Source organism: Zalophus californianus, chromosome 2 (assembly GCF_009762305.2).
Source record: "Zalophus californianus isolate mZalCal1 chromosome 2, mZalCal1.pri.v2, whole genome shotgun sequence".
In the NCBI taxonomy this organism is placed as follows: domain Eukaryota; kingdom Metazoa; phylum Chordata; class Mammalia; order Carnivora; family Otariidae; genus Zalophus; species Zalophus californianus.
Genome location: NC_045596.1, coordinates 30,814,999 through 30,839,702, shown reverse-complemented (window position 1 = coordinate 30,839,702; position 24,704 = coordinate 30,814,999). Strand labels below are relative to the sequence as shown.

Here is a 24,704-nt window from a genome sequence, read left to right as displayed (position 1 = left end):
TGTGATCTCATGACTTCTCATAACGATCCTGGAAGATAAACACTATCCCACTCATTTTACAGAAGGGTCACCCGTGTCAAAGAAATCCAGCAATTTGCCCAGAGTCACAGAACTGGTAATTTGCAAACCTAGCATTTGAATCCTAGTCTAACAGAAAAATACACCCTGTTGCCACTAACTCCCATAATGACATAATGTGCTATATTTTATTGAACTGCAAACATCAGTTGTAGGTTGCTCCAATACTGTATGTTCCACTAAAAAAAGAAACGCACTGTCAATTACAACACGACACACCCTTCATTTGTAAGATGAATTCGATTTCTGACAAGTAAAAATGTGGAAAAAAATACATCTAAGAATGAATTAAATCTGGTAAATACTGCTTCAGGAAGAGGATCTGAGCATCTGTGTACAGTCTGGCCCAGAAGACAAAACACCCAGGATAGGGAAAGATCAGGAAAAGGTTTCCATAGTCACTTAGCTATTAAGGAACAGAAGGCTGAGTAGAGACAGAGCCTTGTGAAATGGAAAGAAAACGTGAATTTTTTCATTTCATTTTATTTTATTATATTATGTTAGTCACCATACATTACATCATTAGTTTTTGATGTAGTGTTCCATGATTCATTGTTTTCGTTTAACACCCAGTGCTCCATGCAGTATGTGCCCTCCTTAATACCCATCACCAGGCTAACCCATCCCCCCATCCCCCTCCCCTCTAGAACCCTCAGTTTGTTTCTCAGAGTCCATAGTCTCTCATGGTTCATCTCTCCCTCCGATTTCCCCCCTTCATTTTTTCCCTTCCTTCTCCTAATGTCCTCCCTGGTATTCCTTATGTTCCACAAATAAGTGAAACCATATGATAATTGACTTTCTCTGCTTCACTTATTTCACTTAGCCTAATCTCCTCCATGGGTGGGTCCATGTTGATCTGAAAGTTGGGTATTCATCCTTTCTGATGGCTGAGTAATATTCCATTGTCTATATGGACCCCATCTTCTCTATCCATTCATCTGTTGAAGGGCATCTCGGCTCTTCCCACAGTTCGGCTGTTGCGGACATTGCTGCTATGAAAAGGTGAACTTCTAAGGAATACCGTGGCAGGTAAATCAACAGGAAGAGACCGTTTGTAGATTGTAAAGGGTGAGGAATGCACTAGAAACCAAGACTGGATGGGAAAACGGTAATAATTGAGAAACTGGAAAAAGGGAGAAGGACGACTTCCATCTCCAATACAGTAGTGTTCCCAAACCAGAGAATTCTCTTCACGTCACTCTGGACGGAGAGAGCCGGAGAGGAAGACATGGCGATCGCTCACCAACACCAGCTCAGGGACAAGACAGCACTCTCACTGGGGGTCTGAGGGTGGAAAAAAACCCAGGGTTTACTGGATGTTAAAGGTGAAAAAAAAAGGAAGAGGTTTATGAACATTGGTGATGAAGATGAAATGAGATAAATACTACGTGCCACTAAGGAAGCTGGCTGTCAGAAGGTATTCTTAAGGAATGACACAGAGTTGAATGGCTGGTCTCAAATGAAAATCACTTTCAAAATGGATGTGTCCTAAGTGCCCAACTGAGTCAAGCACCCACCCAGTTAGAGGTTCCTACACTAACAGGGTTTACTCTTGAGTCAGATTACCAGTGGGGGCTGGGTGGGGTGGATTTATAAGAGTTTACAGAGTAGAAGTGGGGAAGACTTTTTGAGAAAGCTAGGCCTTGAGCTGGATTTTGAGGTTGGGAGCGGGGTGAGGAAGAGAAAGGGTACATTTTTTTTTTTTTTTAAAGATTTTACATATTTGAGAGAGAAAGAGAGTATGCATGTATGTGCACATGAGTGGGGAGAGGAGCAGAGAGAGAAGGAGAAACAGACTCCCCACTGAGCAGAGAACCCGATGTGGGGCTCGATCCCAGGACCCTACGATCATGATCTGAGCGGAAGGCAGATGCTTCACTGACCGAGCCATCCAGACGCTTCACTGACCGAGCCATCCAAGCACTCCGAGAAAGGGTATTTCTGATAAGAAAGTCAAGAATGAGCAATCCACAAGATGTGCTCCGAGAGGACAGGCTTGGAGTGCATGTTTGTGTTGGGGAGAATGGGAGATGAACTTGGAGAGACAGCTGAGTCACAGTAAAGAGGGACCCCCGTAGGCAGCAGGGAGCCATTAAGAGCTTTTAAGCAAAGGACCTGACAACATGACATTTACGTCAAGATTGCTCTGGTGGTGATGTGTAGAAAAACTCAGGCAGGGCGATGGTGTAGGCAGTTCTTAACAAGCTTTTACTAAACCCCACTAAATATTAAACACTCTTTCAGGCCCTGGGAACTTACAAATAAGTGAAAACTAGTCTCTTCCTCAACAACTTGTAACCAATTGGCAGTAAGTGGAGAACAAGCTCAGTTAGGATGCTTTTCACATATCCAATTTTTGAAGCAACGAGGGTTAGACCAGAGTCCCGGCAGCGGGAATGGAGCAGAAACCTCAGAAAGCAAGAACGGATGGCACCTGTGGATAGAATTACAAGTCCTTTACTCACTGGGTCCCGCACCGCCTGCTTTTTGCCCCAATCTGTCTGTATTTTTCCCATTTTATTCCCCTCGGGCTCCCTTTCTATCCTTTTCTCCTTAACCAAGGGCATTAACCGAACACTGGCAAGTCAAACACCCTATTATTTAAACACCTCGTCTTTCTGAAGCCACGTGTGTTCTCTGCTCTGGGTGAGCTTGATGTTCCTCCCATTCAGTTGTTTCCATCTCCGAGCAACAACAACCGACCCATGTGAAACACACACAGAATTACCTGGCGTTCATAATCAGAGGGTCTAATTAGCTTTTTCATTAAATATCTTCGTTTAAAATGAAAAAAATTAAGGAAACACTAGAGAACAGCCTGCCCGACAGGCATATAGAGAGACAACGTTAGAAGGCCTTGTGTCAAATGTAACTCCATATTCTACCAATTCAATAATATTTAACTCAATGGTCTATTAGGTGCCAGATACTGGACTTATCACTGGGATACATCGAGGAAGACACAGGTCCAGTCCTGAGAACTTTGAGACCTTAGAGACAGGTGATGAAAATGTCACCTCACCAGATGTCTCATCCTCTCCATCGCTGGCTCTAGACCATGCCATGATCATTTCTTAACTTGCACTATCCCTCCTGCTTCTACCATTCCCTTCCCCCATTCTCGTCCCTTCACAGAGCTTGAGTGACTCTCTTGAACACAAGTCCTATAATGTCCTCCTTTCCCTTCTCACTCAGGACAATTCTAAGTCCTTAATCTTGGCCCATAATGTCCCATGTGATCTGAATTTGATGTCCTCTCCTGCAATTATTTCTCTTACTCCACTCCACCGACACTTGGCTTCTTTACTGTTTCTAGAATATTCTGAACATGATCCCACCTCAGACCCTTTTCCTGGTTGCCTATACCCGGATTTCTCCTACCAAAGCATCTGCATGATTTGCTCCATCACTTTCTACAGATCTCTGTTCAAAGGCTGTCCTATCACTGAGTCCTTCTCTGACTACCTGGTACTCCCTAACCCCCATATCCTGTCTTACTTTTCCTAAAAGCATTTACTCAATAAAACACATCTATCACCACTGAGGATTTACTGTTTGTTGTCTGCCTCCCCCAACAATATTGGAAGCTCCACAAGAAGAGGGTCTGATTGGTTTGTTTTTGTATTCCCAGCACTTGGGATATTGCCTGGCACATGCTCAATGGTCAACAAGTACTTCTTGAACAAACTGGATGCATAACTGAGAGTTATGCCTGGGATTATAGGGGAGCAAAAAGGTGGGTACATGGCATAACCTAGGAGGAACCAGGGGCTCAGAGATAGCTTCCTTAAGCAAGTAATGTTTGGACTGAGACTTCAAAAGGCATTCACTTGTTCAACACATTCCCATAAGAGTTTTGCTATGTGTCAGGCACTATACCAGGTCTAGGAAGGTAGCTGTCACGAAGGCAGACACATCCCTGTTCTTGTGAAACTTATAATCTAGTGGGACAGAGACAATAAGCAAGCCAATAAATGAAAAAGGCAAAATATCCAATATTCACACATGCTATGCAGATAAAAATAGGGTGATGTAAAAGAAATCCTCTAGGTGGTTCCTTTAGATTGGGTTACAAGGGAAGCATCTCTAGGAAGCGACATTTCGTGGAGACCTGGAGAGCAAAAAGAAAGCTCCCATGTGAAGAAGATGAGGGAGTGAACATTCCTACAGAGAGAGCACAGCCAGGACAAAGCCCTTAAATGGGAATGGGCTTGCAGTGTTCAAGGGTGAGCCACATGGAGAATATTTAGCTACAGGGTTGTAGTCAGAAAGAGAGGGGCCTTAGGATCTATAGGAAGAGTCTTCAGAATGAGTAGGACTTCGAGGGTGGCAGGGGAAGAAGCAGGTTGCAGAGCATTGCGGGTGGAAAGAACAGCATAAACAAAGGCAAGGAAGCTTAAAAGGGATTGGTATATGTTTGGGTAACTGTAGGAAATTCATTTCTTCTGGGTTCAATGCAGAGCCAAAGATGAAATCCAGAGTACTATACAGGTAAACTTTTTTTTTTTTTTTCATGAAGCTTCCAGCATCATATTTTGTTGCAGTTGAGAAAGGAGAACCATCTCACTAGAAAACACATCTTCAGGAAGGTCTATAATCAACTGACTAGAAGAGACTATACTAAAGAGTATATTCTTAGAAGATTCAAGTATGACATATATTTGAGCTCCCGTTAAGCTCAGAAGGTGGGAAACAAATGCAACCCTGCATATTTTTATTCCAAACACAACCTTAGATATGAAGCGGTCACCACTCCCATTTCGGACACTGACTGAGGGAGTCACAGTGGAAAGCTGGGGGTTCAGTCCCAACTTACTTTGCCCAGTGTGGTTTCCACTGCTGCCCGGTATCTCAACGACGCATTCAATGCACCTGCCTAGAATGATCCTTGCTGTCAATTTATTCCATGGACCTTGACTTCTACAGCTTTCCTCTGGCTTTATCAGTCTTTTCCTGGCCCTACTTATAATTTAGAAAATATATTTTTCTTTATTTTCCTCTCAGCTAATCTGAATACCATGTTTTATGCAGGCTGGTCTGTGGCTCAACAAATTCCTACCTCTACTAAAAAAAAAAAATGATGCATATCCAAACAAACTCAAAGATGGAATTAACATGCTTGGACACATCTCTTCCTCCACGGTAATTGAGTCCCCAAGGAGTGTCCAAGTCTTTGGGAATCTTGACAGATCAGAATTTTTTTAACAGTTGAGACTCTGTTATTAGTAGAACCAGGTTCCTCAGAGAAGGCAGGGCTGAATTCGCAATGAGGAATTTAATTTAGGCTCACCATTTATCTAGCAAATGGTGACTTATGAGTAACTTTTCAATATGTGTGTCATAATGGCCTGCTGCTCACTGACAGGAGGCAGTAGGAGATGGAAGCCATTTTGAGACCAACTGTTTTACACATCACACGAGAAAGCATCATGAAGTATACTAAGATAAAATATTCAGGAGGAAATAAATGAAAGGTGGAATTTTCTTCCACTAACAAAGATGCATTTTGTACTCTTAAACCACAAATCTCCGGTACATATTCCTGACTTACCAATGGAAACATATAGTTAAGATAGCACTGCAGAGTTAAGATGTCCGTTGTGAATGAGGTTGAACACTTTTGACTGAATAATGTTATCTGTTCCAGGAGCCATTTACTTTTTAAATCTGGGGATGTTCAAGATATGCCCAATGTTTTCTAGTACTTTTAAAAGAAAAGGTGGTAAAATCAGTGGTGTCTACAAATACCAGGGTATTCATGAACTTTAGCAATGACACGCACAGTTATTGTCTCTTGAAAGGCTGATTTTTTTTTTTTTTCTTTTTTGGGTAAATGGCAGATCCCTGACATAGGAAAAGGGACATTCTACAATGTGAACAAAATCTAAAAGGCAAGCTAGAAGGCAAGGGCTGGCCAGGCTGCTAAAAGAAAACACCTGGGAGAAAGCTGCTCCCAATTTTTAGGTGCAAACCATTTCTAGAGACCACAGCCTATAGGCATGTGCTCAGCAACCTTCACCTTCCTGAGAACAGTAGAGATTGCGGAGAAGCAAATAAACATGGTTAAAAGGAGAAGATGAGCCAATACCAGACAGAGGCCAAGAAAGCATAAAAGTGCAAAGCACCAAAAATGACTAAATATTTTTCTTAAGATTTTATTTATTTGAGAGAGAGAGAGAGAAAGAGAGCATGCGCGTGCGAGAGTGCAGAAGGAGAGGTGCAGGAAGGCCAAGAGATGCGGATTCCCCCACTCAGCAGGGAGCCCAATGCAGCTTGATCCCAGGACTCTGGGATCATGACCTGAGCCGAAGGCAGACGCTTAACTGACTGAGCCACCCAGGTGCCCCCCAAAGGACTAAATATTTTATTTTCCATTTTCCAGTGTTCCTTTTTACCCATGCTTAAAGAAATAAAAATTTTCAGAGTTTGAAACGTGTTTAGAACACCGAAGTTGTGACAATAAACAAGCACAAACATTATTCAGCAGCCATAATTAAAAATGGAATTAATATCAGAGTTACCTGAAATTCTAATCCATAGTTTTCTCTGCAGAATTCTCTCAATTTAGGATACACATTTTCTCTTAGTGCCTGTCTTTCTGCTCCCGTGTCTGTGGTAGAAAAACAAACACAGAGAAAAGGAGTTATGTCCACACATAGGTATTTCTGGAAAAAAATGTAAGCTTACAAATTAATATTAACATTAATATAATCCAGTTGGGTGCTGATTGTGAAATGACAGGATATTTGACTGCTGGGGGGAGGAGGGAACCTGCTCCTAACAGAGCAGGGACAGCAGAGAGCCCCCTACCAGATGTAAGAGCCTGTGGGATGGATGGGAGCCCCACCGGTCAGTTCCGTGTGGGCCGGCAGAGCTGAGAATTCACATTTGAGTCTTTATGCCCACACAGACGCTCCCATGAATCTCTTAAGTAGCTGGACCATGCGGTCTTTGGAAGAGGCAGAAGGAAAAATCGTAAGGCTACTGGCTATCAGGTGTTTTAGCCCCATGACGTGTAAAAGTTACCAATTCACACACACATCACACACGCACATTAATTTAGTTACTGATTCCAAATACTATCCAATCTCTATCATCATTTCTATAGTATTTAGAAATAATTCGACTTTTGCAAAATTCAGTACAGTACCCATGCAATCAGCACAGTAGTGAGGAAAGACAAATCGTGGGAGCCAGCTTCCAAGGTAGCCTGACAAAGTGACAGAAACCAGTGTTTACGGGGAAACCAAAGACTCACTACAAGCTTCTAGACTACCCTATGGTCTAAACGGATAGGGTCTTTTCTAGCCATAGATCCAACACAGACCCGAAGTCCAAAGCAGGAGGACCAAGCAGAGGAGTGATGCATTTGAGCAGTGCCCGTGTGTTGTCATGGCCCTGGTGGAGGCCATACACTCAGTGTTTACATGATCTATATAATCTCAGGATCCAAGGCCCAGCCTCCTTCATCCCGCTTTAAGGGCTGAAAACATTAACTTCACAATAAAGGTGATTAATATTCAATCAATCTCTCTAGAAGGCTACAGGTGTTTAACACACAAATAACAGAAGTCACTTTAAAAATAAACAAATACTACCAGATGCGGAAGTTGGGAATAATATGCATATTATAACAACATGATTATACTATTACAAATTAAACAAACAGGATTAAGAGATGCTAAAATAGTATCAAAATAACACATGAACAAATTTTTTTATTTCTTAAAAATGTTAATTGTAACTCATTACTAGGTACTGCCATCTGAATGTGGCATAGTACGATAAGACAGAAATATAGTAATATTTACTGAGTGCTTACTATAAGCATGTACTAAGTATTCCTATGTGTATTTTCTTAGTTACTTCTGACAACTCTATGAATAGGTAAAATTACTATTCCATTTTTAAAGATTTTATTTATTTATTTGAGAGAGAGAATGAGAGACAGAGAGCATGAGAGGGAGGAGGGTGAGAAGGAGAAGCAGACTCTCTGCTGAGCAGGGAGCCCGATGTGGGACTCGATCCCGGGACTCCAGGATCATGACCCGAGCCGAAGGCAGTCGCTTAACCAACTGAGCCACCCAGGTGCCCTATTCCATTTTTAAAAAAATATTTTATTTACAAAGCGAGAGTGTAAGCTGAGTGAGGGAGAAGAGGGAAAGAATGAATCTCCAGCAGATTCTGTGCTGAGTGCAGAGCCCAACATGGGGCTTAATCCCACGACCCTGAGATCACAACCCAAGCTGAAATCAAGAGTCGGGCACTTAACTGACTGAGCCACCCAGGCGCCCCACTATTCCATTGTTTTTATAAGAGGAAACTGAAATACAGAGGGGTTAAGAGACTTGCCCGAAGTTCTATGACCTCTAAGTTGGAGAAACTGGACTTGAATCTAGAGAGCCATTTGAATCTAGAGTACTCCATAGTTTGCTCTAACCATAGGAAATCTGCAACGGTGCAAAGAATCAATCTTCGAAAATGATGCATAGGATAACTTCATGGAGTACTTAAGGGATGCTGATCTCACCTCTCAATCTGGACTCTTCCTCCCTGTTCCCATTCTTACCCCCTTTAATCCATTCTCCACAGAGAAGCCAGACTGGTCTTTTATAAACGCAAATCAGATCACATAAAGCCCTCCAGCAGCTCTGCATGGCACTTGGAATGAAATCCACACTCCTTACTTTGAACGTTCTCCCTCTCCCAAAGTGATCTCTTAACCACTTCGAAGATTATACACCTACTCATGGCCTTCACTCTAGCTAGGACTTCCTCCTGTAATGCTGGTGATCAGCTCATGGCGTCTCCTGTCAATCAGGTATCAGCTTTAGAGCCACCTCCTCAGAGAGACCTCCCCGAGCCCTCCATCTACAGAACCGACTCTCTGTCCCGTCGCCTTTCAAATTCTTTGCACATTACTCATCACTACCGTTGCTATTCGTTTACTATGGGTCTCGCCCACTACAAAGTGAGCTCAAAAAGCGTTACAACCTTCTTCTGTCTCATTTACTGCTACATCCCCAGTGATCGGAGTTGTGCTCAATTAAGAAATAAGTGAATGAAAAAAACCCACACATGCACCAGTGACCAGAATGAGCTGACAGGCAATGCTTCCTTGTAATTACCACCAGAAACAGAAGGGCTTGCTACATTACAATTTGTCCTTGGATGGATACAGAATCAAGACTATGGTTCACGAAGTAAGTGAATGAGAAGTGAAATACTGATTTCTTTTTTGGTTTCTGTGTTTCTGGCAGAACGCTAACGTATTTTACCAAATTATGTTGAACCTTCCCCAAAGTGTGAAGGGAGCGTATGCACATATCTGACATTCTGTGTTATTACTTACGTTACAAAAATGACTCAGATTTTCCTGTATTTGTATTAATATGTGATGATTGGCTCTGGAAATGGAAAAGTAATTGAGATAAAATGGATTAATTATAATGGGTGACAGATAAGCTGGCTTAATTATATTAAAAAACCTGATTCATACAGCAAATCCAGATGGTTGGCAATTAAATAACATTAGAATGTCATAAATAGGAAAAATTAAGTTACAGAATGTCACACATAAAAAGGGACCTCTTAAAAAAAGTGTAGATCAGAGACAAGGTATGTCATCATTGACTCTTTCTACATAGTCATCACACATCTATTTGTATCTGCCCAGTTCCTCATCCCTTTGATAAGATGAATTAACACTTGGGCAGCACTATTAGGTTTTTTAAAAAGGATTTGCATTCTAAATAATTCCTCAATGATTTCAGAGTTAATGATTAGTCTCTGTGCAGTGTCTGAATTACTCACAGGAAGAGCCCTAGTTGAGGGAGTATTTTTTTTTTTAAATTCAATTAGCCAACACATTATTAGTTTTTGATGTAGTATTCAATGATTCATTAGTTGCATATAACACCCAGTGTTCATCACATCATGTGCCCTCCCCTCCTTAATGCCCATCACCCAGTTGCCCCATGCCCCCACCCACCTCCCCTTCCACAACCCTCAGTTTGTTTCCTAGAGTCAAGAGTCTGTCATGGTTTATCGCCCTCTCTGATATCTTCCCAGTTTTCCCTCCCTTCCCCTAGGTAAAAATCAGAATCTGGATTTGTTACAATGTATTACTTAAAATGTCCACTTTTCAACAAAAATGTTGAGATATATAAACAGAAAAATGTGACACCTATTCAGGAGAAATAAGTAGTCAACAGAAATTGTCTCTTAGTTTTCCTATGTGAGGTTTAGTTGACAAAAACAACCTCAAAACAGCTATTATAAATATATTCAAGGAACTTCAGGTAACCATGTTTAAAGAATAAAGAAAAATGAACAGAAAGCTGTGAGACAACATCAACTGTAGTGGCATGTAGGTAAAGGGAGTCCCAGAAGGACAGGAGTAAGAGAAAGGAGGAAAGTAATTTTGGATAATTGTTCAAATGTCCTAAATTTAATGGAAAACATTAATCTACATGTCCAAGAAGTTCAAAGAACCCAAACAGGATGATGACTAAGAGATCCACAGACACCTAGTCAAATGGCTGAAACCAAAGATAAAGAGAAAATCTTGAAAGAAGCCAGAAAAAAATGACTCATCACATACAGGGAAATACAACTAAGGGCTGACTTCTCATGAGAACGCGTGAAATCCAGAAGACAATGGAACAATATACTCAAATACTGGGGGGGAAAATGTCAACCAAGAATTCTATAGCCAACAAAACTATGCAAAAAAAAGAAAAAAAAAAGACCTGGAGGACATGATCTTAAGCAAAATAAGTCAGGCACAGAAAGACAATTACTATAGGATTTCACTTATTGTTCAAATCTAATGTAGTCAAACTCATAGTAGCAGAGAGTAGAATGATGGGGGCCAAGGGCTGATGGGGGCCAAGGGCTGAAGGGGGAAATGGGGAAGTGTTGGTCAAAGGGTATAAAGTTGCATTTAGACCAGATGGACAAGTTCTGGAGATCTAATGTATAAAGATGTAGATATAGTTAACAATACTGTATTGTAGGCTTTAAATTTGCCAAGATGGTAGATCTTAAGTATAATCACCACAAAAACAAGGGGGAAAAAAAAGGTTAACTCTGTGAGGTGACAAATATATTAATTGGTTTGACTGTGATGATTATTTCACAATGTAGATCAAAACATCAAGTTGTATACTTTAAATATATACAATTTATTCTTGTCAATTATATCTCAATAAAATTGAGAAAAGGTGAAATAAGAACATTACCAAATTTAAAAAGATTAAGAAAACCTGTGGCTAGCGGATCTGCATTAAGAATTTACTAAAGAAATTCCTTCAAACTGAAAAGAAATAACATCAGACATTAACAAATCTATACAAAGAATGAAAAACACTGGAAAGGTAAATATGTAAGTATGTAAAAAAACGATTACATAATTATATAAATATATCTTTTTTCTGTATTATTTTATACACTTTAAAAATTTTTTAATGTTATTTTTTTTAATCATGGTAACTATATTCTTTAATCCCCATACCCTATTTCCCCATCCCCCCATCCACCTTCCCTCTGGTAACCAACAGTTTGTTCTCTATAGTAAAAGTCTGTTTCTTGGTTTGTCTCTTTCTCTTTTTTCCTTTGTTTCTTAAATTCCACGATGTTTGTCTTTCTCTGACTTACTTATTTTGCTTAGCATTATACTCTCTAGCTCCATCTGTGTTGCAAATGGCAAGATCCCATTCTTTTTTTATGGCTGAATAATATTCCATTACACACACACACACACACACACACACTCCACATCTTCTCTATCTGTTCATCAATTATGAACACTTGGGTTGCTTCCATATTTTAGCTGTTGTAAATAAAGCTGCAATAAACACAGGTGTGCATGTATCCCTTTGAATTAGTGTTTTCTGGTTTTTTTGGTAAATACCCAGTAGTGCGATTACTGGATTGTGAGGTAGTTCTATTTTTAATACCTTAAGGAACCTCCATACTGTTTTCCACAGTGGCTGCACCACTTTGCATTCCCACCAATACTTCAAGAGGATTCCTTTTTCTCCACATCCTTGCCAACACTTGTTTCTTATGTTTTTGATTTTACCCATTCTGACTGGTGTGAGGTAGTAACTTATTGTGGTTTTGATTTGCATTTCCCTGAAGATGAGTGATGTTGAGCATCTTGTCATGTGTCTGTTGGTCATCTGTAGGTCGTCTTTGGAGAAATGTCTGTTCATGTCTTCTGCCCATTTTTAATTTTATTTATTTTTTTAAAGTTTTATTTATTTGACAGAGAAGAACAGAGAGAGAGAGCACAAGCAGGGGGAACAGAAGAGGGAGAGGGGAAGCAGACTCCCACTGAGAGGCAGGGGGCCTCATGCGGGGTTCAATCCCAGGACCCTGGGACCATGACCTGAGCTGAAGGCAGACGCTTAACCAACTGAGCCACACAGGCACCCCCCTTCTGTCCATTTTTTAATTGAATTATTCGTTTTTTGGGTATTGAGTTGTATCAGTTCTTTATATATTTTGGAAACTATCAGATATGTCATTTGCAAATATCTTCTATTTAGTAGGTTGCCTCTTTTATATACTTATTGAAAAAACATAAGACTATATAATAAAGCAATAGTTAGAACACTGCATGGTTGGGTTTGAACAAACATATAAACATATATGCATATATAATACATATATTATACATATATAACACAAGAAGGAAGAAGGGAAAATGGAGGTATAGTGGTACAAAGTATTTATGTATTTATTAAATTATTATTCATCTAAACTGTGATAAATCAACAGATTTTGTAATCCCTAGAGCACTTAAAAAAACTAAATAAAAACAGAACACAACAAAGGAATTAAAATGATACACTGAAATATTTAACAAAGAAGAGTAAAATGGGAGCAGGTGAAGAAAAATGACATGTGATATTTAGAAAACAAAGAGAAAGAGGTCTGAAATAAATCCAAGCATATCAATGATAACTTTAAGAATAAACACTCAAAAGACTGGATATTGAAACCACATCCAATTATATGCTATCTACAAGTGACACACCTTAGGTTTAAAAAAACATCAATAGGGGGCGCCTGGGTGCTCAGATGGTTAAGCGTCTGCCTTCGTTCGGCTCAGGTCATGATCCCAGGGTCCTCGGATCGAGTCCTGCATCGGGGTCCCTGCTCCTTGGGAGCCTGCTTCTCCCTCTGCCTCTCTCTCTCTGTCTCTCATAAATAAATAAAATCTTAAAAAAAAAATAAAAAAATAAAAACATCAATAGGTTGAAAAAGGATAGGAAAAAAAAACATGCAAACAGTAACCAAAAGCAGATTGAAGATACAATATCAGACAAAACAGATTTTAAGAAATAATACTAGATAAAAAAAGAGCCATGATATAACAATTTTAAATGTATACATACTCATAAACAGAGCCCTAAAATTTATAAAGCAAAAATGGACAGAAATAAAAAGAGAAATAGACATTCTAACATCAGCTAGTGATTTCTATAGTGCATTCCCCAAAACTGATAAAATTACTAAACAGAAAATCAACAAGGATACAGAAAACTTAAACAATCACTATCAAATAACTTGACTTTACGTTTGTAGAACTATCCACCCAAAGACAGCAAAACACATATTTTTTCTAGGGCTCCCATGATAGGTCATATACTAGACCACAAACAAGTCTTGTAAATTTAACAGTACTAAAATCTTAACAAGTATGATCTACAACCATAATAGAATTAAATTGGAAATCAATAACTGGAAATCCCCATTTAGAAATTGAACACACTTGTAAATAAATCATGTATCAAAGAACAATACACAAAGAGAAACACAAGTCTTGAAGTGAATGAAAACACATGTTAAAAGCTACGAATGGAAAAGGGAAACCAAGTTAAGGCACTGGGGCCACAATTACTGAAGGGTCTGGATTTGATGAAGAGACAGGGTGAGGACGTGGTAAATGTGACCTCATGGAGAAGAACAAAAGGAAACAATCTGTACGGCAGATGTGACAGGAAGAACCTGGAATTGGGAGGATTACCTGGAAACATATAGTAATCCACAGAGGAGGTGAAGAGATTTTATTTTATTTTAATTTTTATTATTTTTATTATTTTTAAAGACTTTATTTATTTATTTATTAGAGAGCGAGCGAGAGACAAACAGCACGAGAGGGGAGAGGGTCAGAGGGAAAAGCAGGCTCCCCGCTGAGCAGGGAGCCCGATGCGGGGCTCCATCCCAGGACCCTGGGATCATGACCTGAGCCGAAGGCAGTCGCTTAACCAACTGAGCCACCCAGGCGCCCAGAGGAGGTGAAGAGGTTTTATACCTTTGATTATAGGAGGAAAAAAAAAAGAGGCCAGATAGGACAGATATGCAAGAAGGAGATGGCAGAATATGGCTGTTCAGGAAAACCCCTGGTTTGAATACTGGCTTGGTTAAACATCAAGTGTATGTCCTCGAGGTAGTTCATAAACCTCAGAGAATGTCCATACTGTCCACTGCATCAGGATTCAATCAGTGTTCAACCTCTCAGTAAAGGCTGGTGGCACCACCACCATCATCATCATACTGGAGTGACTAAAAAATTTTTCTACTTTACACACTATCTTTTCCTTGTAATTGGTAAGTATCTTGTGGGGAAATACTTTGAGATGATATAAACGTCCTGTTGCTCCTCAACTTTTCACCCACCAGTTAAGAGCAACCACTGAAGATCCCTGCCTGAATAAACTGTTACAACTGCCAAATAATGATTTTTTATTTCCTCATCTTTTACATTTATCAATTACCCTTCTACGGTAAGAAGAACTCTCTCCCTTCCCATCCACCCATACTTTCATTCACCTGCCCCATCAACCCACCTACCCACGTACCTACTTCAGTAGGGATGCTTATGTTAATCACAAAGGGAAAAAATAGTAGTAAGAAAAAAAGCAGTCCCTGGCTGTTATTAAATGGGAGCAGACCTAGCTCTCACAGCTAGATGATGGTGTCTGATTGTGAATGTAAATAATTTCACCTAGCACCAATATTAGACAAGGTCACTCTGTGACCAGGATGGAGGAAAAGAAAAACAAAACTACCCATAATCACATATGGACACAGGAAAAAAAAATACTGTCCAAATTATAAAGAATGACCAATTATCCCCCTCTCCCTACTGACATGAATGAATGTTCCTTCTTTATCAAGTACAGGTTTAACTTTGCTCTATTTCTCTTGCCTCCTAGATACAAATTATTAACCAAGAATGAAACCACCTGTTTCTGAAAGCACCCATTCTAGAGTAAAACCCCACTTCCTTGAAACATCCCCCAAGTAATCAAACATAAGTCTAAACCTGATAATAAGTACCCCTTAATACTCTCTGAGGGTAATACTGAGATGTCCTGAAGTTCCTCATGGTCTGCACTCTCCCCACTGGGAGGCTGGTTTTCAGCCAACCAACCCAGCTTTGTTCAACCAGTTATATTCTTGGGGCTGTTTGGCTGGAGAACATGAACAATAATTCTGGAGTGGAAAAACCTGGCAGACAGCACCTTAACCAAGCAATCAATTAGCATTACCAGAAACGGAACAAATCAACATCGTATTCTTCCTGATATGGTATACTGGGAACACTCACTTTTGTCATATTCCTGCCAAAAAAGGCACAATATAAATTCAATCATAAAGAAACATCAAATTACGCTGAAGACATTCTACAAAATAAATGATTATATGCTCCTAAAAACATTAATGTCAAGGACTAAGAAAGCGGACCGAATTAAAGATGGTTAGAGAGACATAACAGCTGAATGGAGCACATGATCTGGTATCATCAGGACAACTGGTAAATCCTAATAAGACCTACAGATTATGTAATATTGAATTTATGTTAATTTTCTGATTTTGAATATATAATTTCCTTACTTTTAGGAAAGACACATTGAAGCATTTTGGTGCAAAGGATATCCATCTATGTTGGAATTTTGTGTGTGTATATACACATACAGAGAGAGAGAGGGAGAGGAATAAAGCAAATGTAAAATATTAGCATCTGGGGAATCTAGGTGAAGGGTGTCCAGAAATTCTTCTTACTCCTGCAACTTTTCTGAAAGTCTGAGATTTCAGCTGATTCTGGTTATTTGCAGTAGTTAAGTTCTACGAAGTTTGGTATGAACACAGAATGAGTGAATACCAAAGCACTGCTCCTAAGAGAAATACAGGGTTAGGTTCCTGGGAGCTGCTAGTCCCAGTATTTTGATCGACTGATCAATACAAAACCTTATGTGCGTTCTCTTTAAAGACACCTTATTTGATAAATACTTTTGATTCATGAACACTGGCCAAAGGCACTGTAGCTCATGCCTGCATGAAGCTCATCTAGCACATAGATGTTCATTCGCCCACCTCACAGACCTCCGGTGCTTAGTGACACTGTATAGCCATCAGCACTGTCCTTTGAGGCCCTTTTACATAGAAAAGTCACCAAGAAAAAACACAAAAATGTGGAAAGTGTGGCACTACATAAACTGTGGAAAGAATACTTGTGTATAGCAGGAAAGCCGAGACAAACAGGCATAGCAGGGAGCGGGGCACTGCTTTGCACGTGTCCACAATGACTCCTGTTAGTATCGGTGTTGGGGTTACAAAGAAATTTTAGTAAGTGGGCAAATTTGCAAATATGGACTCTTTGAATAATGGGAACGGCCTTTGTATCAAAATAAAATGTTACAAAAATACACTTTCAACCTGGAAGACCAGAAAAAAGGTAGTATGATAAAATGAATTTATGGCCACTGGGCAGGGGAATCATTCTGGAAGGGAAGATCCTGTTTAATTCCGGATATTACAGGTTTCAAAGGTTTTTCCAGCAATGTTTTAGAGACATTTGGAAATCCAGGATCTGAGGAAGGCCAAGAAAGGGTAGGAGATGAAGTTATGGGAATTAGTGGTAACATAGTAGAGATAATTGATGCCATGAGCAGAGCAAAGGAAGAGACAGATTATGTGCCTAACCAGGAACACAAATGAGGGTTAAAAATTATAAGGAAGATAGGCCAAATTAAGGCTTAGGAATCAGGAACGGGACACACAGTGACACCTGCCTTTGTTGTGAATAGGTTATTAAAATACACACACCGAGTAAGGGACAACAGACAGGTTTCAGTGAGATAGTTTCAATCCAAAGCAAGAGAAAAATTTGACTCTGTTAGAGCTTTCCAGGTCGAACGGGCTGCTTTAAAAGATGGATTTGCTGCTAGTGGAGGTATTTGAACACAGGTCACAGGATCTCTGACTGCGATGTGCCATACTTTGCATGATCTTTAAGACCTGAGTAATTCTAGTTTCTGATGACTAAGTTTTTGCTGACTGCGGTTTCAACCAAGGATTCCCATACCTGATCAATCACGAAGCAGGACTGACATCCTTAAAAATCATCAAATCTATCAAATTAAGCAAAAAAAAATTTGTTGTAGATAAAATCACGTTCCATTTCACTGGAATATCTGGAACCCAGAGAAAAAGGAAGAAGCCACATCTTCACCAAGCTCTCCACCTGTCCCTCGGCTTTCTATCTCATGAACAGGCAATGAGTGAGGTGGATGTTTGGGGCCTGGGCCACATCCTTCTTAGCTGTTCCTCATGGAAAGTCACCATGAAATGAGTCCTCCAGGGTCAATAATAAAAAAAAAAAAAAAGAGAGAGAGCGATTCAGACTTCAGAAAACTGGGAGGAGGCCTGTCAGTGAACATTCTTCTCTATTCTAAACTAATCAAAAGCAGTTAAAGGGTTTTAGGTAAGTTTAAATACCATGATCATCACAAATTTATGGCTGTGTTTTTCAGAACTCATCACTATTGGGGTTGCGCTATCTTAGTCATATCACACCACATGAAGCACATCAATACAGTTTTACACAGAAAAAAACAGCAAAACAACGTTTTTGTAAAGGTATCCTCTCACTCCAATGTCTTGATGAATAATATATTATAATCAGTATGAAATTCTAACTACTACTCACAGCTAGAGGTTGTGAAGGTTTCCTTATAATCCATTAAAGGATGTTTTCACTGCTTTTCCCCAGAGTATCTATATTGAATTCTACAAAAATGTTTTTGCCATTTGCTTTCAAATAAAATATTCAATGCACAATGCTTTCATGGAGCATTTTCCTTTAAAAATCCATTATACTAAAAGTAAATATCTGCATGGAGCCCACTAGGCTGATGTAATTAAAATTAAATTTACAAAAAGGTAATGGAGATTTTATCAGCAATAGCACACAATTCAATGCAGCAACTGAATCACTGTGGATTTTTTTTCCTATAGACTCTTATCTGGGATGCACAAAACATTGCATTATAAGGGATTTTTTTAAGCCTCACAAAACAATCCTTACATTGGAATGTTATTTTTGTTATGAGAACTTAATTTTATTACAAGGTATTAAATAATGCAAGAAAATCAAAGTAATTCAAAGGTAAGAAATTGGCCATATTATTTTTTTTAAAAAAGATTTTATTTATTTAACAGAGAGAGACACAGTGAGAAAGGGAACACAAGCAGGGGGAGTGGGAGAGGGAGAAGCAGGCCTCCCGCGGAGCAGGGAGCCCGACGCGGGGCTTGATCCCAAGACCCTGGGATCATGACCTGAGCCGAAGGCAGATGCTTAACAAAGAGCCACCCAGGTGCCCCCATATTAAGTTATTTTTAAATTGCTGAATTACCTACCCGGGGAAGGCCTGCTAACAGGTGTGGTTATGGCTGCTGCGTGCCCTGGGCGGATTCTGGGCCTCTGAAGGAGAAAGTGAAATTCAGGCCTTTGGTCTAAGGATTCCTGCTTTCCAACTTTTACCTTTGCTCTCAGACCCGAGAGAGTTTTTTTTTTTTTTTGGTTAGTTCATGTCTTTTATTATTAACCCATATACAATTACTTGTCTTCTGGTTTGTTGAAGCAGTAAGTCAGACAACATTTGCCACAATAATGTCTGTCGAAGTGGCTAGCCATGAAAACTCCAGCACCACACTCATCTGAAGGGCACTCCCGACGAAGGCGACTGATTTTGCCATTCTCATCCACCTTATAGTATTTCAGGATGGCCAGTTTAACCTTCTTTCTCTTATGCTCATTCTTCTTGGGAGTGGTATAAGACTTCTTCTTCCTCTTCTTCGCACCACCACAAAGTCTCAACACAAGATGAAGAGTGGACTCCTTTTGAATGTTGTAGTCAGGAGAGCAGCTTCTTTTAAGAAGTCCGATGAAACTACAGTCGCGTCGTATCATTCCTCTTTAGCTCTTCCTCTTAGCATTGCTTCTTTCTCAAATAGTACAACCAATTCTAGATGACACGCAGAAGCTAATCCAATACATCAGTAATTGATCTGGGGCGTGAACAGTGAGAATGGTGCAGGCTCAACATGTCAAATATGGACACCTTCTCCTGATGAATGTTGTAAGAATTGACTGGATTTACCCCATCTCCTTCTCCAGCTTGACTTTGTCACTTTCCTCCTTGCTCTCTGCACTCTACGTCCACTCTTGCAACATGCCGTGCTGTTCCCACACCTGTATTCAAACTCCTGCACAGCCCTTTCCCCTGGTTTGCTTCTGCTTGTCCTTTAGATATCAGCTTAAAGGCAATGGCTTCCAGAAAGCCTTTCCTGACTGCCTGCATCCTCTCGGAGGGCCTAGGAGGCTCTATCCGCCTGCTGTTGGCTCCTGCAACACCCGGCACTTCTGATCTGTGAAAACTCTGGGCTAAAGCTCTGGAGGGCAGGAACTGTGTTTACCTTGTTCAGGGCTGTCTCCCCACTGCTTGGCACACAGGGGAGACTCGGTAAGTATCTTTTGAACATAGTAAATGAGTAACAGTTATTTGCTTATTGTCAGCATTCCCGTACTATGAGTTCTTCATGTTTTATTCATCTTGGTATCCGCTGTGTCTAGGCCAGGACCTGGCACAAAGCAAGCCATTAATAAATGCCGGTTGAATTTATGTCTGAAATGGTCTTGACCTTCCTAAGGACACTTCCCTCTTCCCTCAGCTTACCCATGAACTATGAGAAAGGAACTGGAAGATGGTTAGATTATTAGGGAGAAGGGTAAGTGAGCCATCGGGAGAGCAGAAAGAACAGCTTCAGAAAATATGACCGATGTGAAAATGGAAAATGGACTGTTCATTCAACCTTCAGGCAGGGTACCTATGCGTGTTGCCAAATCCAACCAAAGTTTTTTTTTTTTTTTTTCTAAATGGGGGGAAAAAAGCATTTGTTAATAACTGGTTGCTTTAAGCTAATCTATAGTGGAAAAAAAGAACAGTGGTTGTCTCTGGGGGTGGGTATGGGGTTTAACCGGGAAGGCATTGCAGGGTTTGAAAATGTTCTATACTTAGCTTAAGATTTCTTTCAGATGGATACAGGCATTTGTCAAAACTCATCAAATGGTGCCCTGAGGACTTGTGCATTTCACTGCATGTTAATTTTACCTCAAAAACCAAACAGAAGGTCAATAAATATTGAGCTCCACTTAATGACACACCAGACGTGATATGTTAAGGGTGGAGTGCATGGATGATTCCAATTTACTCTGAAATCCATAGAATAGGAAAGCCTGACAGAAACAAATGTTAAAGCAAATATGTAAAATTGTAATTGTAGAAACGAGGTAGTAGGTATACTGTATTTTTACTATACAAGTCTCTCAACATTCCCGTATGTTTGAAAATTTTCATTAAAAAATACTGGGGAAAATGGTTGCTTGGCCTCCTTTAGATGTAGGTACATTAGTCCCCAAAAGTACTAAGTTGTCTTCAGAGAGTCCTTCAGCTATGTAGTCAGAAATTAAGATCAATGGGGGGGGGGGGCTCCTGGGTGGCTCAGTTGGTTATGCAGCTGCCTTTAGCTCAGGTCATGATCTCGGGGTCCTGGGATTAGTCCCATATTGGGCTCCCTGCTCAGTGGGAAGTCTGCTTCTTCCTCTCTCTCGGCCCCTCCCCCTAACTTGTGCTCACGCGCGCTCTCTCAAATAAATGAGTAAAATCTTTAAAAAAAAAAGAAATTAAGATCATGGATGAAAGGTTAAGATGGATTAACAAAGAAATTCTAAAAATCTCAGGAAAATGGGAAAAGTTCTCATTATCTGTGACGGATGGACTCATTCATTCATTCTTTCAATACATATTTATGGAACTCCTAGGATGTGCCAGAAACTGTTTTAGACACACTGAAGAAAACAGAAAAAAATCTGGATCTTCATTTAGATTTTCATCATGACTTCAAGGGGGATCCCTACAAAGATGGGAAGAAAGGTGGTGGCAGGGGGTTAGCAGCAGACAAGGGGGCAGTTCTGTTCCTGTTTCGGGCCGGACTGTCCTTTGAAGGGAATATCACATAAGGACATAAAATGGATCAAGGTATTGTGACCTGGAATTTACTGGCAATCTACTTGGTGGCACCTAAAATGTGGCAAAACACCTTCAGGTGAGACCAGTTTTCGTGCACAGCGGTGAATTAGCATGCCTTCCAAAGTAGAAAGAATCAGCGTCTTTGATTTTCTTAACTAATGTTAACAGTTTGTCCTGGTAACAATGTATCCTGTACAATACACAGGATGCCTACATGTTGTAACCTTTTCCAACCAGACATAACTACACAATATACAAACTCATGCTCTGCTCCCTTAAGGAAAGGAGGGGGAGGGAAGTGGTCAGAATTTTAGCTGCATGGATGATTTACTTCTTTAAAAAAAAAATCTGAAGTGAGACATCTGTGGCGAAACACTTATTAAATCTGGGTGGCACATTTTCTTCATGTTTAAAATTTTCAGAATTAAAAATGTCATAATTAAAGAAAAAAGATGATATACTCTAATGGGAGTACCAATGACACCAGGCTATGTGGGATTTTCTGGAATGCACTTTAGGGGGAGGGGAAAAGTAAAAGGAAAATGCAACTGTCAAAATAACACATTGTAAAGTAAAACTGATTTTTAAAATTTTTTTATTTTTTTAAAAAAGACTTTATTTATTTGAGAGGGAGAGAGCAAGCAGGTGGAGGGGCAGAGGGAGAGGGAGAAGTAGGCTCCCTGCTGAGCAAGGAGCCCAAAGCAGGGCTCAATCCCAGGACCCTGAGATCATGACCTGAGCCAAAGGCAGATGCTTAACCAACTGAGACACTCAGGTGCCCCAAAACTGATTTTTTTTTTAAAGATTCATTTACCAAAGTATTCTTTCATACAAAGCAATATATTGGAAAAAATGGGTGAAGTAACCCTATTTATTTAGGAAACTATACTTACTAAGTATTGTACTTTCTGACATTAATGAATTAAATCAAAGTATTAATTATAAATTGCTTATTTTTGAAAAATGGGGCTTCTGTGCAGATATGGGGTATAAATAAGCACGTTACAAATAAGAATTGCTGAGGGCTTAGGAAAAAGTACAGAAGTCATGTGGAAATTTCCAATTTGTATCATCCAAAGCTAGATTATCATCTGAGGTAGTAAAATTGGAACACTGCAACCACATTGGCGGTATCTGTCCAAATATCCATCATTAAGTACCAGCTTGAATTCTAGGTTAAAAGATTTATTATGACAAATCATGGGAAACTTCAGGGATTTAAAAAAACAGTAAGGCAAAGCTAAAATACTGATGTCAACCGTATACGGAATTAACAAACACACTATAAAACATCATTACTAATAATTCAGCACAAATTTATAACCTTTTTTCCCTAAGGCTCAGTTTTACTTAAATAACAAATGATTCGGTCCAGTATAATCATGCCCATTCCTTTATGTTCCTAAAACAACTGGGTTCCATTAATCCCACAAAAACCAACCACTAATTTACTTCTATTGTTTAGCATGGTGTAATCATTGCAAATGGGCCGCTACCAGCAATTTCTACTTTTCTACAAATTCCACTGCTGTGCCTAAGGGCTCTGCCAGAGGAGGCAGAAGAGATTCCAATGCCTGAATTCTATTCCAGAATATACTCACTAAGCCTCCTTGGAAATAACAGGTTGCTGATTAAATTTCTGCACACGCGATCTTGAAAAATTATTACATGTCAGGTTGACAATTAGAATACTATAAATAACACGTTTAATTTGATAGCTCAGCTATTGTAATAAATTGAACAAGTGTTTCTCCCTCTTGGTGTATTCATTTTCACCTTGGGGTTAAGTGATACTGGCCAGAGTGATCCTGGAACAGGAGGCATTTGCAGAAGGCTAGTGTGTGAAATTAATTCTCCTTGCAGTGGCTTTATTCCTGTTGACATAAAGGATACACATAAAACACTGCACTCTAGAATATATATCCTATCTTCTTTGTACTGATTTTTTTTTTTTTTTTTTTTTTTTTGCTTTCAGTGTCATTTAAGTTAAGCTGTGTGAGAACACGAGCAGTGAAGATTCAGACTTGACGAACATTTATTAAGACCTCCTCTGTGACTGCTCTGGGTACTTTGACATAAACCTCACAGTAATCGTGTGAAATGGGTATCGTGATCTGTATTTCACACTGAGGAGACTCAAAGTTGCTAGGCAACTTGCCCGAGGGCACACTAGTTGTGTTGGTCAATTCATGGTTTAACCCTGGGGTACCAACTCCAGAGTCCACGTTCTTTCTACTGCCCATGACACGGATTAGAATTCTTTACCCTTTCTACCCCAAGTAATTGTCTTTGCACATGCATCTTGCAATGGGAACTGGGCTTCTATCTGACTCATCTCTAGGTTGGAATCTCATGAGGGTACTTGCACATTCTAGGGTGCGAGGACCCATTCACAATAAGCTAAACTGTAAGGAAGAGTTAAGACACATCTCTATCTCAGACAGTGGGGGAAACCTGACCCAATAAGCACAATCTAATTTGGAAGATACTTCAACACTCGACTATCTTGGGGATTTCATCATCACAGCTGCTATTGTTACCAGAAGTGCTAAGTAAAGAGGAAGTCTCTAAAACTGATGCTAGATAAAACAATACTACATAAAAATGATTAACCCAATCATATTAGAAAGTTAAAATTTTTTTTACAGATGGCAATAAAAGTTTTATTTGAAAATAACCATTATGCATTAAATGATATTCTGTGATGCTATATCCTATTTGTTCAGTCACTAAATACAGAAAATTGTTCTCTGTAGATTTCTGTTGGCAATGCTTTTAAATGACTTGCTTCCACACATATGGCCTAAGTCCAGTTGGTGATATGATTCTAACACCAAGCTGCTCCAAAATCCTTACATGTATCTGATGAGTATTCAAAAAATTGTAGTGAAATTCTTTTCAGTATCAAACTGAACAGTATCAGTTTGATACTGAAAAGTAATTTAAACAATTCCTATCACTTGAATGGCATAACCAGTGACACCACTAAACAGGATACCCTATATTCTGATCATTAAAGAGAATTTTTTGCATATAAAATTTTTGATAAAAAAATCAGCTTACTGTAAACTTCTGCATATAACTTCCAAGAGAATAATGTGAAGATAAATATATATACATATATTAGAAATTAGAATCCCAAATACAGTGACAACATATTGTTAACAAAAGATTTATAAAACATTATCCAGTCCAAATGAAACCAAGACATAGATGCTTTCTCAAAGAAAATCATAT

At 39.5% G+C, this 24,704-nt stretch overlaps 1 protein-coding gene across 1 annotated transcript in view; it reads right to left on the bottom strand.

Annotated features, from left to right (window-relative positions):
• Positions 1-24,704, bottom strand: part of NWD2 (NACHT and WD repeat domain containing 2) — a 168,624-nt gene that overhangs the window by 101,939 nt on the left and 41,981 nt on the right. Inside the window, exon 2 of the mRNA XM_027599542.2 lies at positions 6,600-6,688. Within this exon, the coding sequence (XP_027455343.1) occupies positions 6,600-6,688 (89 nt within the window). The remainder of the gene's footprint in view (positions 1-6,599; positions 6,689-24,704) is intronic.